The sequence below is a fragment of the Dendrobium catenatum genome, unplaced genomic scaffold, assembly GCF_001605985.2.
Source record: "Dendrobium catenatum unplaced genomic scaffold, ASM160598v2 fragScaff_scaffold_1220, whole genome shotgun sequence".
In the NCBI taxonomy this organism is placed as follows: domain Eukaryota; kingdom Viridiplantae; phylum Streptophyta; class Magnoliopsida; order Asparagales; family Orchidaceae; genus Dendrobium; species Dendrobium catenatum.
The window spans coordinates 10,852,752-10,868,054 of NW_021319682.1; the positions used below are offsets into that span (position 1 = coordinate 10,852,752).

Consider the following 15,303-nt stretch of genomic DNA (forward strand, 5'->3'; position numbering starts at 1 on the left):
ACCCCCACACCATTCAGAGCTTATGCTCGCCGACGCCCGCCAAACCGCAGACGAAGCCCCGAACATGTTCGACGAAATCTGCAGCTTTTTCAGGCTTGAAAAGCTCGACGGCGTGGTGTCCCTCTTCCTCCAGTAACTCCACAACCTTCACCCCTCTCTTCTTCAACATCCGAGCAAGCTGCCGCTGCCGATCGATGAGCGGATCCCCCACATACCCCCGAATCAAGCACCGAGGCAATCTCTCCACCCCCTCCTCCTCCTTCGCCGTCGGATTGCAGAATATATGTTCCCTGTTTGCTCCCTCCGGCAGCGACAGCTGCCACATCAGATCGTTCACCGGAAGCGGGATGATCTTGTCCTTCGCCATCCTCTCCTCCGATTCTGTCCGCTTCTCCCCGCCGAAATACGGCTGGTTCAGCATCAATCCTTTCAGCCCCAGTGGTTCAAGATCGAACTTTGCTGCGTGGAGCGCAGCGCGGTAGGCGATGTTTCCGCCGGAGCTGCTGCCCATGAGGAAACAGCGGGAATAGTCCGCGTGAGCGCGAAGCCAGGGGTCAGCGGCGGAGGGGTTTAGGGCTTGTTCGCGGAGCCAGAGGAGGGCGTCATTGGCGTCGTGGTAGGCGGCGGGGAGGCGGTGCTCAGGGGCGAGGCGGTATTCGACGGCAAGGACGAGGGCGGGGAGGGAGGCGGAGAGGCTTGAGCAGGAGGCGTGGAAGGGGGCGGAGGCAGCGCTGAAGAGGATGAAGCCGCCTCCGTGGAAGTAGAAGATGATGGGGAGGCTGTTCGGGGCCGGAAGAGGGGAGTTGGGCAGGAAGAGACGGATCCAGGTGTGGTGGGTGGGGTTGAGAGGTAGGTCTTTGGATAGGGCGGGGAGGGAGGGATCCGCCTAGCGGCGGCGGCGGCGGGGCGGTGGGAATTGGGCGTGGCGGGTGAGGGAGCCGTCGGGGTTTAGAGAGATGTTGAGGAAGGAGAAGGGATCCATATGGGAATGATGGAAATTGGTGAAATAAGGGAAGGCGGGACAATGAGATGATGCAAGAGGGAGGAATGAATGCGTATTATTACTTGTTAGATTATCTGTGGATCTGAAGCGGGATGGTGAAGCGTTTCTATCTCCATTCTCTCACTGATTTTTCTCGCTTTAAGAATATCACGAAAAGAAGGGATCGCAGCAGTTAAAGCTTCACCTAATGCTTCGGTGCGCATTAAACTATATATTATGGGCCTGAAAAAAAAATTTAGCTTTTGATAAATTTTTATATAAAATTTTATCATAATATAAAATAACTAATTAATTTTTTAAAAAATTAGTCATATATTTTATATTTAAACCTTCTTTAAAACAAATTTTCACAAATTTCACAATTTTGTCGCATCATAAATTATAACTTATTTGACTAATGCTTCCAAATCAAAATCATTAAATATAATGGAATGATCAGCTCGAGCTTTTTTCAATGTCGGCTCCTCTCGGGTAGTGAGGAGAGCCTGAGAGGATGTTAGAGGTCCTCCAACAATAGTTTCAATTTCTCTATTCATTTGACAATTATTTTACTATTGTTGTTATTGTTCTTGATCTTGCCCCCTAACAGGATTAGTTTTATTTCAAGTAGGTGGATTTTGAGTTAATTGACGAAGATATCCTTGTCGAATTAACCTTTCAATTTATTCTATTAAGTGTTTATAAGCTTCAATAGTAAGCCCCCGACTTTGATGAAAGTGACAATAATAATCCTGGTTGCCAGTATTTGACTTCAGCAGATGGGGCTATTTAAGGTTCTCTTCATTCTGTATAACTATGAATATATTAACCCGAGTTGTATTCATTGATGGAGTATATTCTTTAAATTCACGATTTTGCTGAGGGGTTGAGGTGGAAGGTCTTGATTTTTTTTTAAGTTTTTGGGCCCCACCCTCATATTCATTCATTCTTTTATTAGAAGGCTATTCAAACTATTTTTTATGAGCATTAATAGGTTCATCAACAGTGATTTGTGCTTCAACTCTGCAAATGAGGTCAGCATAATAATGAATGGTAACTCACATTAGCACGAGTAAAATGATCAAGGGCGTAACCCTTTAAGAAAACACCTCGCAATAGCTCAAAACCAACCCCCCTGCCCTGTAAAGAAATGGGGCCCTATTTATAATTTTTTTAGAGTGGCATAGTGTGTATATATGGAGGAGACCAAGAGTATTTTGGGAGAGCACAATCAGATGGCTCTTAGTGATTATCTTGATCATGGATCAATTATGAAACATTTTTGTGTATTAATGATGTCAAATTTTGATGATCTTAGGCTCGTTGGATTTGTCTCGTCGATCTGCTCAATTTGACTATAAGCATGTCCTATTTAGATGTCATTTGGTCATGAAATTAATGCTTTGAAGCTTCAAAGTATTGTTATATCCCTTGATTTAGGCTCATTTGGACTCAAATCGAGCTGAATTAGGTGTCGCTGGTTCATCTCCTTGAGATGCTCGATCAATTTGACTATAAGTTTGCAGAAATAGGAGTTAAAATGGTCCCTAAATTAATTTTTTAGAGCCTCTAATTCATATTTGCATCGAGATTCGTTCCCAATCAAGGTGAATTTTTTATGACATTTCAAATATGTTACTTAATAGCATAGACTTTTAATTATGAGGTGGTAAATGTGAAATCTTGCAAAATATATATTAATCTAAAAAAATTGTTAAATATGATATCCCAGGGTTTAATAACCATTGAATTTATATTGAGATTAGTACCACATATGATAACCAGTGATGACATTAATCTCGATCTAAATCTCATAGTTGTTATGCTATCCCGATGAAAATCAAATTAGGGCTTACTCAAGCATGCATCTTGATAATAAAAATCCAATGGGCACAACATCACTTAATTCTATCACCATTAAGCCACTTAAATATGAGAAGAATGATAAATAATCAAGGGAATCAATACAAATTATCCAATTGTATATTCTATATATTTATGAGGCATTTTTTTTGTAAAAAAATCTATAAATAGACATTCACCCACTACATGAGGGTGGATCAAAAATTTGCTTTAAATTTAAGAGAGATTAGAGATTTGAAGAATTTTAGAGTTCCACTTATAGGTGAGAAAAACTGCATATTACAGGCGGATTTTCAGCAGCCAATTTTCCTGTTGATTTTTGACGAATTGCGATGAAATGTTTTCGACTGATTTCTAGTAGATTCCTATTATGATCCCTTGACTTATGGTCCTTTTACTTGTGTTGTCTGGTTACACTGATTCACATTGCCTATGTTTAACTATAATCACTAATAATGTCAACCCACATCATCACTTATAAGATAGAAGCATGTCATCGACACCTATTCAAACACTCAATTTTAGCATAAGTATTTATATTAGATTTATTAGTCTCTGATCCCTTTTCCTTAAAGGTATTTAATCAAACAAAGAAGTAAAGTATTTTTTAAACATTACTCCTTAAAAGTATGTGATATGTTTTTTCTCCTTTTAGGAGTTTTCAATATAAAAGCTCTTGTATCTTATGCAACTATTTTTTTTTATGCGCATATGTGTTGGATCTTTATACAATACTAAAATAAGAAACTCTCTTATTCTACTTCCATGGATTTTTTGACATGAATAAATCACATAAACAGTTTTGCATTTAATATCAAGAAATGATATGATTGCATCATTATTCCTTGCATGTAAATTATTTTTGAGTAGTAAACGTATCTATTATTGACCTTCTTATGGTGCCCAAAAATCAGAACGAAGGCAACAAAACAGGACCTTAGAGAAGCACAAAATTTAAGAGATGGTTGATACATTATTTTAGGGGCGATTGGAATAAATACATTATTATTTTATATTTTGATGTGATCATCTCACGTGAGCATAAGGCTTCGTTTGGGACGGTTTTTTTATTGCTTTATAAACCGAAGTTTTAGTACAAAAATAAAAAAATATGTACTAAAACTCCGTTTTAGAAAGCAATAAATAAGCCGTCCCAAACAAACCCTAAGGCTGAGCCATATGTATGATATTGTCTCTTAGGCTATCATATTAATATACGTGGATACTAGACGATATCCGGAGACCAACTAGGATGCCTACGTCATTTTTTTTTGTTCGGTACTGGGTGACGTGACGTGTTCTGGTTGGTATTTAGACCGTCTGGTATCCGCACAAAGATAAGGGGAAAGGGGCATAAAAAAACTCTAAAATGACTTGATATTAAATACATAAACTATGATAGATTTAACTATATGAATATGTTATTAAATTTAGGATTTTTTAATGTTTTCTTCATCTCACCAAAATCATTATAAAAATACTTAATTAATGTGTTAAATGAAAAGTTAAATCATCACTACATAGATGAAATATTATCATTTCATGATTCTTATTTTTATAGATTCATAATGGTGATATAATTTTAAATCGACGAAATTAGCTGAACAAGCTCTACAGAGAATAATACCGCGGCTTGGGCTAGGGCTTCGGGTGGTCGCGACGACGGCTTGGGCTTCGGGGGGTCGCGACGACGCGCGACGGGCTTCGTTCGGAACACATCAAATATATAGTAAATAAATAATTTTTAAAAAATAATATATTTATCATGTATTTACTATATACTCCCATAAATTCAGATAAATCGGACTCCTCGTGTAATAATTTCTTGCGAAAATGAAAGATGAAGATTGAGGTTGGCAAACTGGAGAAATTATTTTGTGCGGTCGCCGAACGGTGTCTAGAGGAGATTAGGAAGTGTCACGTCATTTTTTTCTGTTTATTGTATGATGTGGCGCATTATGATTCGTCTCTAAACGGCGCATTATGATTCGCCTCTAGACCATCCAGTGACAGCAAAGAGTAATTTCTCGTCAAAATGTCCGCTTTCTAATCCATCAATTAATACACAAATCACTGTAATTTGCTTTAAAGTCGAGTTTTAGCGATTATTTAAAACAGATAAAGTATTTGATTAATATTCCTTTAGGCTTTAGAAACTAAAACTTTATCATTTGTTAGAACTTGGGGCCCGCAAACAGCTGGAAACAGCAGGGATATTTTATCTTAACTATCAGGAATAATAAATCCCAAACAACTTATGATTATGAAGATATAAACTTCTCTTTTAATTATTAGGTCATAGACTTTTCACAAACAACAAAGATTTAAGGAGTAGAAAATTTAAGTGGATATTTAGTTAAGTATATATATAATAATTAAATTATATTTATTTCAAAATTTCAAAAATTATTTACAGTTGAATGCAAATCTAATGCATTGAAGTAATTTTTTCTCTCTTCGCTGCGATGCATTTTGGATACATTTGAAATTATTATTATTATTATTATTATTATTTTGGAAAACCTAAAAATTATTAAAATGTATAAAATATCGTTGTTTCACACTGGTGCCTCGCCTATCAAAATTAGGGGTGTCAATTTCGAGTCACGGGAAGGGTTCGGGTCTAACCCGAAACTGACCCGGCACTATTCGGGTCAACTCGAACCCGACCCGTTTATACAAACGGGTCGGTTTTCCGGACCCGAACCCGACCTGCTTTGGGTTCGGGTCAACCCGGCTCGACCCGAATGACACGGGTCGGACAAAAAACAACTAGTTTTTGGGTCCAAATTAAAATTGGGTCAAACTCCGCTTTTCGGATCAATCTCGGGTTCCCAGGTCATAAATGGGTTTTCGGATAAAAAACGGGTCATTTTCAAGTCAATTTCAGCTCAATGTGTCAACCCGAACCCGACTCGTTTAGGGTTCGGGTTGGGTCAACCCAAATCCAAAATTTTTGTATCGAGTTCGGCTCGGGTTTTCGGGTCGGATCCAATATTAACACCCCTAATCAAAACCAACCCAAATAAAGCAGCATTTGCTTTTCCACTTTCATTATTAGTTATGACTTGGCCGTTACTATTTTGAAGCAATATTTAACATTAGAATTAGCAATCAAATAAGTTCACAACAAGAAATAATTTACAAAGGCTTTGTTAGTGACGGTTTTTTTTTCTGCTTTTTATAGCAATAAAAAAACAGTCACAAATGAAACCAAAATCTTGAAAGCTTATTCCCTCTAATTTGCTCTAGTGAAACATAGAGCTTGAGAACTACCATGGAGTTAACAACATAGGAATTTATTAAAGTTTTCGTTAGAGGCTGCTTTCTTAATGCTTCTTAAAATAGCTTTTCAGTAAAAAATTAAAATACTAAACCAAAAATAATAATAAAACTTTCCCAAAATCAAAGAAGCACTAAGTAGAGAAGTTCTAAAATAATAAAAAAGAAAATAGAGAAGTTCTAAAGTCTTATGCTTTGATGATAGAAGCTGATATCTCTATGAGAATGTTGCAAGCGTCATTCGAAATCATCAACAACAACTCAATTGACGAATTATAAATTTAAATTTAATATATTAAATGATTGTTATATTTCTATTATTAAGTTAAGTCTTCTAGAGAATGTGAGGCCAGCAAATTCGATGTTTCATTCAAAAAGATAGTAAAGAAGCTTAACCTTATAATTTAACAAAAATAATTATTGTGAATATTTGTTATTCTACAGATATCATATTATTATATTCAGTGTAAAATTAAAATAACTAGATCGGCAACACAATCATTAATACAGGATTCTACAGCCACAAAATAGTTATTTTGCAATTGTTCAGACAATCTCAAATGACTAGTATTCCTATGATGATTGTGTAGATCTGAATTCCAATATCACCTCTTCCAAAATTAAATCAAATTCTTCACTAAAGAAAATGAAAAGTTGAGAGAAGGGAATAAGAGAGAGAAGCAGAATCAAATCTTTCTTGATTCTTTAATGTCAGATGTACATCTTATTTATAGGTTTCTTAAACTAATTTATGTGGATGTTATTTGTTCTTGACATTTACAAATGTGTGGTTGTGATTGTACACGTAAGGATGGCTGTGATTACAAGTGGATGACTGTGACCTATACAAGTGGATGGCTGGGATCAATCTTGTCATGTGATCAGTTTATATTGCGTCTGGATTCGTCTATCCTTTTCATTCCCCCTCAAGCCTATGGTCTCTTGCAAACGCTTAGCTTGGTGCGAAGGAACTGAAAGTGCAAAGTTGAGAGCAGCTTCGTGAGAATATCTGTTGTTTGTTCTTGAGTGCTGATCGGCTGAACTTGTATGATGTTCGAATGTATTTGATACCGAATAAAGTGGTGATCAATCTTGATGTGCTTCGTCCTAGCATGAAAAACGGGGTTGTTGGCTAGCGCTATGGTAGAAATGTTATCATAATGAAGTGTCGTTGGATGTGTTAGAGTTATGTTGAAATCTTGTAGCAGCTGGCATAGCCAAATGATACTTGTGATGGTCGTAGCTAAATCCCTATATTCTGTCTCTTTGGAGGATCTTTCCACGTTATGTTGCTTCTTAACACTCCATGAAATAAGTGTGTTACCTATGAATGAATAGTATCCGGTTGTGGACTTTCTTGTCTCTGTGATGTTTGCCTAGTCTACGTCGGAATATGATTGAAGGCATAGTTGTCCCAAGAAAATGGGGATGCCATAGTCAATCGTTCCTCTTATGTACTTAAGTAATCTTTTGAGGATACATGCATGATATGATTTTTCATGAATGTGTTGACAAAGTTGATTGACATGGTATGCAATGTATGGTCTGGTTATTGTGAGGTATTATAGTGATCCAATGAGTTGTCGGTATGTGTAAGGGTCTGTGAGAATGGGATATCTAGGTTTATATTTTATGGTGGTTTGGTGCATGAAGGGTTGGAGAGTGGTTTGCAAAGATTAAGCCCTAATGTGGTAAGGATAGAAGAAGCATATTGTGTTTGTGATAAAAAACATTGAGTTGTTGTGTTTAGTGATGTTTATGCCAAGAAAATTATTAGCTGTATTGAGATGTTTCATCAAAAATTTATTATGCAGTTGCAATATGATGTGTGAGATGAGAGAGTTGTTGTTACCTGTCATCAAGATGTCTTCTATGTATGCAAGTAAATAAACCTGAGAGTCTTCTTAAGATAGTGTAAGTACTAAGTAGTGAAGGGTTAGCTTTGCTCGGTTTGAATTCAATTTGTTGAAGAAATGTTAAAAAAGTCGTGAACCATTTTCTGAATGCTTGCTTAAGACCATAAATGGCCTTGTGAAGTAGGCAGACATATTCTGGGTGTTGTTTATCTTCATATCCTTGTGGTTGTTTCATATAAATTATATCAGTCAATTTCCCATATAAAAAAACATTGGCAACATCTAGTTGATGAATTTCTCAGTTTTTGTTTATTACAATTGTGAGTAATATAAAATGGTAGGAAACTTAGCTACTGGGCTGAATGTTTCCAAGTAGTTGATTCCATATTGTTGCTTGTGGCCTTGAGCTAAATTGAGCTTTGTATCTTGCAATTGATCCATCTAAGTGTAATTTGGTTTTGTATGTCCATCTGCATCCAAGAATGGAAGTATTGTTGGGAGGTGGAATTAGTGTCCATGTTTCCTGTTTCTGTAAAGCATGAAATTTTTTGTTCATGGCTTGTCTCCAATGATGGTGTTTTGATGCCTCTTAATATGTATGAGGTTCATGACTTTGAGTCTCTGGAAGTTGAGAATTTTGGTGTAAAAGGTTAAGGATGACCTTTAATTTGAGAGATCTCATTTTGAGTCTTGTTATCATTGGGTGGGTTGGTACAAGTTGTATGGCAGGTGAGTGGTTTGAATGTGTGGGTTGTTATGGTGTGTTGTTATCCACTGTAATGATGGTATTGGGAGTCATATTTTATTGTGGGTCTGAACTTTGGTTATTGTTTATAGAGGTTAATTGAGTAGTGAGTGTAAGAAGGAGAGGGTTGTCTATTATAATTGTTGGTAATAGTGGAGTTGGTTTGGTTTGGGTAAATGGGAATGTTGTTTCGTGGAAAACCACATGTCTGGAAATGATTATTTGGTTTGTATTTGGGTTAAGACATTTGTATCCTTTATAAGAGGCGGAATATCCCAAAAAAATGGATGGGTTAGCACTTGGAGCTAGTTTGTGTCTGTTTTGTAGAGGTATCCTTGGGAAACAAGCGCAACCAAAGGTTTTTATGTTGTAGTAGTCGGGTTTCTTTTTGTATAATGTATGTAGTGGAGATTTGTTTTGGTTTGTATGTGTTGGGAGTCTGTTGATAAGGTAAGATGTGTGAGACCTCGTTCCCTTACTGTTCCTCTCTGACTTGGATTTTCCTCCCAGGATCGTCCGGGACGATATTGAGATCGTCCAGGACGATCTGTACTGTTCAAAATACCGTCCTGAAAATAGTTCTGGAAACCGTCCAGGACGATCGATTTTGGTCTGATCGTCCCGGGACGATTTTGCGAACGGCCGGGCCGATCAGCTTTATGATTTAAGGAAATCAGCTCGTTTTGAGGAGAGAGAAAATCATTTTTAAAATATCAGATATTTTGAAGAGAGAGAAAGAGAGGAAAAGCAAAGGAAGAAGTTCGATTTTGGAGGCCGCGGAGCGCTTTTCGTCCGACGCCGCTGTTGGGAAAAGTGAAGATCTCATTGTAAGGACTCTGAATCCTATTTTTGTTTTCAGAGATATTGAGTATTGACCGAGTTGTGCACTGTTTTGTGTTTTCGTAGTCGAACTTTTGACCCAGTTTTGTATTGACACAACTTTCACCGCACAACTTTTGGTATGTTATAGATATGACTATTGTACACGATTTGAGTATTTCCTACGACGATTTTACCGGTCGGAATTGATTCTACGCGATTTTAATCGAATAGAAAAATATCAGGACTTGATTTGATTTGGATTCTATAGAATAATAGTCTTGTATTGATGTCGTGAATATTCTACTGTAATTTGGAGAAATTTGGAATTTGTGCTTTTTGCAGGATTTTTGTGTAAATTTGATAGACTGCCGTTACGCTGCCCGATTTTCGTAGATTTTCTGATTTGCTTGGAATTGATAGATTAGATTGATATGCTTATGATTATTGATATGATTGTTATAGATTGCTTTAATATTGATTATTGAACTGATTATTGATTGATTATTGATACTGGAACACACGTATAACCTGGTTGAACATTGGTTGAAGATAGAATTGACCTGTACAGGATGGTGGGCCGACGGGCTTTCCTTTAAACCATTGATCATTGATATAACGATTGGGAGTCATAAGGAGTTTATAGAAATGCCGACGGGCGAAAAGAGTGACGACTCTTATTGATAGAACCAATGTACGAATCTACAACAGCAATATGGATTCTACAACAACAACATGCATACGGAAGTCCATAGTCAAATAAAATCAGTCAAATGCAGGCGGCAGGCGAATCGATAAATCCAACTCAATAAATCCATGTCAATCTCGAAGAAAGACGTACAACAATAGAAATTAATCAATCCGTCAAAATGACAATCGCCATCGAAATCAACAATGCGGTAATAATACGATATCTATCTAGTTCAATAAATCAAAAACGAAGGAAAACATTACGATAAATCTCATCTATTCTACAGTAATCCATGCAGTCAATCAATATACCGGTAGAAACGTAGACAAACAGTGAATCTATACTGCAAGAATCAATAAATTCCATGGCAGTAGTAATAATGATAATCAATAGTGCAGAAACAATGAATTCTATACTATTCATGTCCATGTATCAATAGCAATATCTATATCCATCCATTTCTATACAGCTCAATGTCGATGCAACAGCAATCAAATCGGATGAAATCAATGAAATCGTACGATCTAGTAAATCCAATCAAAGTCGATAAAGCAGGAATCTATAAAAACAATGAATCCATAAATCAATAATACGTAGAACTATACGTCATAATTCCTCTAAATATATCTAGGAACGGTAGCTAGCTTGGACAATCGTTTCACATATCAAAACTGGCGCCTTATGTTATGTGCTGAGTTTCTATCCGAATCCATATTAGGAGGTGGTTCTTTACGAATCTATTAATCTACTATCGTCTTGTACCTTTAGATTTTTGTATTGATGTCAAAGCATAGATGTTCACTACCCGCATAGGCGCACGTGGCATGATCCGAGTTGAACCAGGTCAGCGACATGGTCAAGACCTCGCAAGAGTCTTAATGGGTGCTCTTCAATGTCTTGGACACCACCATTTCAGGCATGGAAGCCTCTTAGTGATTTTCGTGACAACGAAATGCTGACATCCAACCATACATTGTTCATTCTCTGCTCGCCGACATCACTTAGACTCTCTCACGACATCTCTAAGTGCATTCTCTGAGTACGGATTAGTTCATAGTTATACTGCTCTTACTTATAAATGCAATCTCATTTGTCAGACAGTAGAGCTTTATACCGTATCCTTAATCGGATCGAGTCTCTTCCTCACGGCGTCCTTTCTTACTGAGCGCCTGCTGATGTCTACAATTAAGATCAACTGTCAGAAATACCTGGCCATAAGTTCTATGTGAACGGTCCCGTGTCCTTCGAGAATACTATTCGCCCACCGATACCAATAGAATACTTGTCACCACTCCCACTCCAGAGAGACGAGCTTTCCCTATTCCGTTTATGTCGCGAGGGTGGGAGAAAGGGAACAACCAGTGACTATGGACGGCAGTCTGTTCTGCTTGACGTGAATCAAAGTGGAGTAGTATGCGGCTTAATCAGCCCGCAAAGCCGGCATAAGCGCCGGGTGTGCCTGCGACAGCGTCTCATCCCCGCGAGAGTGAGTCAATTACAGAGCGCGACCGTATGCGACTCGATCCAATCTGCCACTTTCATCACTACAACGGCTTAACCAAATAACACCATCGACTCACAACCGTTTTAATCGTCGGCTATGTCGCAGGCGCGAGACGCTCACCAATCGTTTTGTCCTACGGATAGTGCGGCCCATGCGCACCCTCGCATTCGAACGGCCTAAGTCCTTGCGACGGACGTGCGACTCCTGCTTCTTTTTTCGGTACGCGGCCCCAACAGGTGTCTCTGGCGACAGCACTATGAATCGAGACTAAGATTTCTCCTCTCCATCTTATGACCTTATAGATACATAAATTAGACTCCTTTTCCTTGTGTGTACTCGCGGGATCGGTATTCCCTTAGATTAGGTCCGTCCCACTCTTATATGTTAGGGTCCTCTTCTTAGTTAGGGTTCCTTTACCCTCCTTAGCTAGGGATTTTTCCTTCCCTAACTCGACTTCTTTTCCAGCCTAGCAGGCTTAATTCCGTCCTTTAATCTAATTCTATCTATCTCACGTCGAGAATTCTTACGTCGTCTCGTTCTTTCTGATTACATTGTACAGTCTTACTGAACCTTTTCACTTCTTTCTTCAGCAGTGCCATGGCTTCACTTCAGCTCCATTCCAGTTACCTTTTGTTTTGGTTCGGACGCAACGGTAACTCTCCATGAGTCCCTGACTCTGCGAGTTCGCACGGCCAGTGGGTTAGGAGATCAAGCTTTGGTTCCTTCACTGACTCGCTTCGTCACCCTGTGGCGGCCGCCACGGAGACGGAGCCTGCCTCTTCGATCGGAGGCGGAGAGGTCGACGCCTGCGTCTCCATCGCAACCTACTCCCACCTTTAGAGGACGAGCGTCATCCGCCGCGAGCCCATCACCCATAGTCTATCCGGCGTCCTGGATCTGCCTACGGCGTTCATGATCTGCCGGCGTCCATTCCGGCTTCCCAGCCCCGAATCAGTGCTGGTATGCCCGCCCAATGAGGACGAACCCTATACTCTGTCCAATCCAGCGCTAATTTCACCTCACCCACACCGACCCCACAGCTTCTCTCGAAGGTTCCCTCGCAACAGTTGTCGATGCACAATCATCACGTCGCGCTAATTCTGCCTACGTCTCTCTTGTTATCCGACACTTTACACAAAATCTCAGACCGTCAGCAGTACAGGACCCGCGCAAAGTCATACCTCGGAAACGGACATTCAAGCTCAGTAGCACCGCGCTGTAGGAATAGGTCAAACACCACCACTGCTAGGTGCGCGACGGTTAGAATTCGATGCCGCGTCATTCCCAAACACCAAACGAGGAGCCTCACCGTAGAAGCGAATCTCACCAGTGCCTCCCGAATACTCTACGCTTTAAGCTTCCGCTACATCGGTACCAGGTTGCCAACAGCCCGCGTCCCACCTCTACGACGAGAGTGACAGCGCTGCTACTTCATCTTGATCTGATCTATTTCCTCTCTAGATCGGTCAATGGCAAGAAAGTATACCAGGACCGGAAGAACCCCACCGCCCGTCTCCCTCCACGGGTCCATCTATTAAACGGTCTATATCCGCTTCTGTCGTGTTCCAGGGACTACCGCGCCTCTCTACTCCCATTAGGAAGAGGGGTGCCCACACGACAGTCGCATATCCGCGTCACTTCCCACTCCCTAGCGGTCTTAAAGCCATTCGCCTATATTCATCCTTCGCTTCGCACCCGAGGATCTAATGCACCTTTCTCAACCCCGAGGTTGTTGGGGACCCGTCCTCGGCCATCCATCAGCGCCAAACACTAAGCCGTCCTCCTCTAAAAACGTTACACAGGACACCACCATTGACACTGTCCGCGCTAGTCTTCACTTCTTGATATCCCAGATTTTGCCGTATTCCAAGAGCATAGACTACCTACATCAAGATTCCCCACAACCGTGACGCCACAGTGGCTTCGCTTGATCACTGTTCACTTTCACTTCTTCCGACCTCCGGCATGTTGGGTCATGCGAGCACCAAGTGACCTAGTAGTCGATAACAATAGGTAACACGCGCGGATATCTTTTATGTTTTCCTGTTCGAGGTTATGATTTTTCTAAAATAGCAGTCTAGTGGAATCGGCTTCATTGAGCATGTACAAAAGTCCTGAAGGCATTGTCATATGCACCACAAAAATTTGAAATTATGAAAAACAGTATCAATTAATCGTCATTTAATACAAATCTTCCAGGCAATAACAGCAAAGTTGACGAGAGCACAATGTGAGCACCCCAGGAAAAGAATTATTTAAAACAGCAAATTTGCTACTTACGTGCCGCGGAGGCAGAGCGGACGTACTATTACACGTCCTCTGCCAGATCACATGGCACAAGGTCTAAGATAGTGAGACAATCTCCTGGCGATCATGAGGCAGTTCAGAGGAGGACCCCTAATTCTCCTTCCGCCGTTAGAGACCAGTCGGTAGTCGGGAGACGAAGGAGCGACGTTGCGCCACCCCGCATTGCGGCGGCTCCTCCTGTTACCACTACCCTACCCCGTGCTCAGGATCCCTAGGGACGCTGCTCGTTCGAGCCCATCGCCAGAGGATTCGAAACATCGCCGCCTTCATAGACAGGTGGTCGCCAACCGGGGCCGTCCTGCTCTTAACTCGGCCCTTCAGCATCCTACCCTCAACTTCTGGTTGAACCCCGTTCTTCAGAAAGATCCTAACTTCCCTCAAGTCAGATTAAATCTTCGTCTAAGCCCGCACCGCTATCCTTTCAACTGCGAGAAACCACTCAAAATCCCCTGCGCCTGACATGGAAACTTCCTTTTGCACCAAACTAGAACTCTCAATACCTATTAAGATTGTTCAGGAGGATGGACCACTGCCCGATACGTCACCAGGGCTAAGCCGAGCACCGAACACATGTTCCAGTGTCAGACCAACACCCAAACGGCTCGGCTTAACTCGCTCTCCGCGAGCACGCGACGAATCGCCCACGTCGGCCGTAGAGGATAGGAGACAGCAGCGGAGGCCATGCCCAGCCTCGAGGGTCGTGACTTTCAGAGGTGCAGTCCCAGACGACACTTCACAGTTGACGTTTCCGATGTGCCATGAGACACCATTCACAACACGCAAAGCAATAGTACCAGGTGGGCTTGTGACTGCGCAGCACTGAGCTCATGTTATGAACTCAAAATATCTATCCTTCGTACCTGTCGACCCAAGTTCAATGCCATAGCACGAACACAGCCACCTACCCAGTTCAACCGCATCCAGCGATCACCAGAAGCAGCTATTGACGATGTAGCCACTGATTGATGGATATAGCAGTTCTCTCTTCTTGCCTCCGCTCAGAGGCAAAACGAGCATAATCGCATGATATTGCGACCTCGCAGGAGATGTGGCACCTCTCCCACACCCATTCGTCCTAGACAGCCGCTAGGAGATTCTAGCATGCGAGGTTCCGCAGTCTCCTCATCCGAGATGGTTATCGCACAGGCTCAGATCAGCAAAGTCCGTAGTAATCATCCCTTAGCATACGTGGCCCCTTTCATCGAACAGCCACTTCGTCGGATATCATTTGTCAGAGTAGAGATGCATTCAGGG

General features: G+C 40.8%; 1 protein-coding gene across 1 annotated transcript; it reads right to left on the reverse strand.

Annotated features, from left to right (window-relative positions):
- Positions 1-6: 6 nt before the first annotated feature.
- Positions 7-12,618, reverse strand: LOC110110951 (probable carboxylesterase 8). The gene is made up of 5 exons (XM_028699136.1): positions 12,471-12,618; positions 11,353-11,417; positions 10,706-10,797; positions 10,497-10,581; positions 7-886 (listed from the first exon to the last, which is right to left on the reverse strand). Exons 1-5 carry the CDS (start codon positions 12,616-12,618, stop codon positions 14-16), a joined length of 1,263 nt encoding a protein of 420 aa, XP_028554969.1. The 3' UTR covers positions 7-13.
- Positions 12,619-15,303: the final 2,685 nt, after the last annotated feature.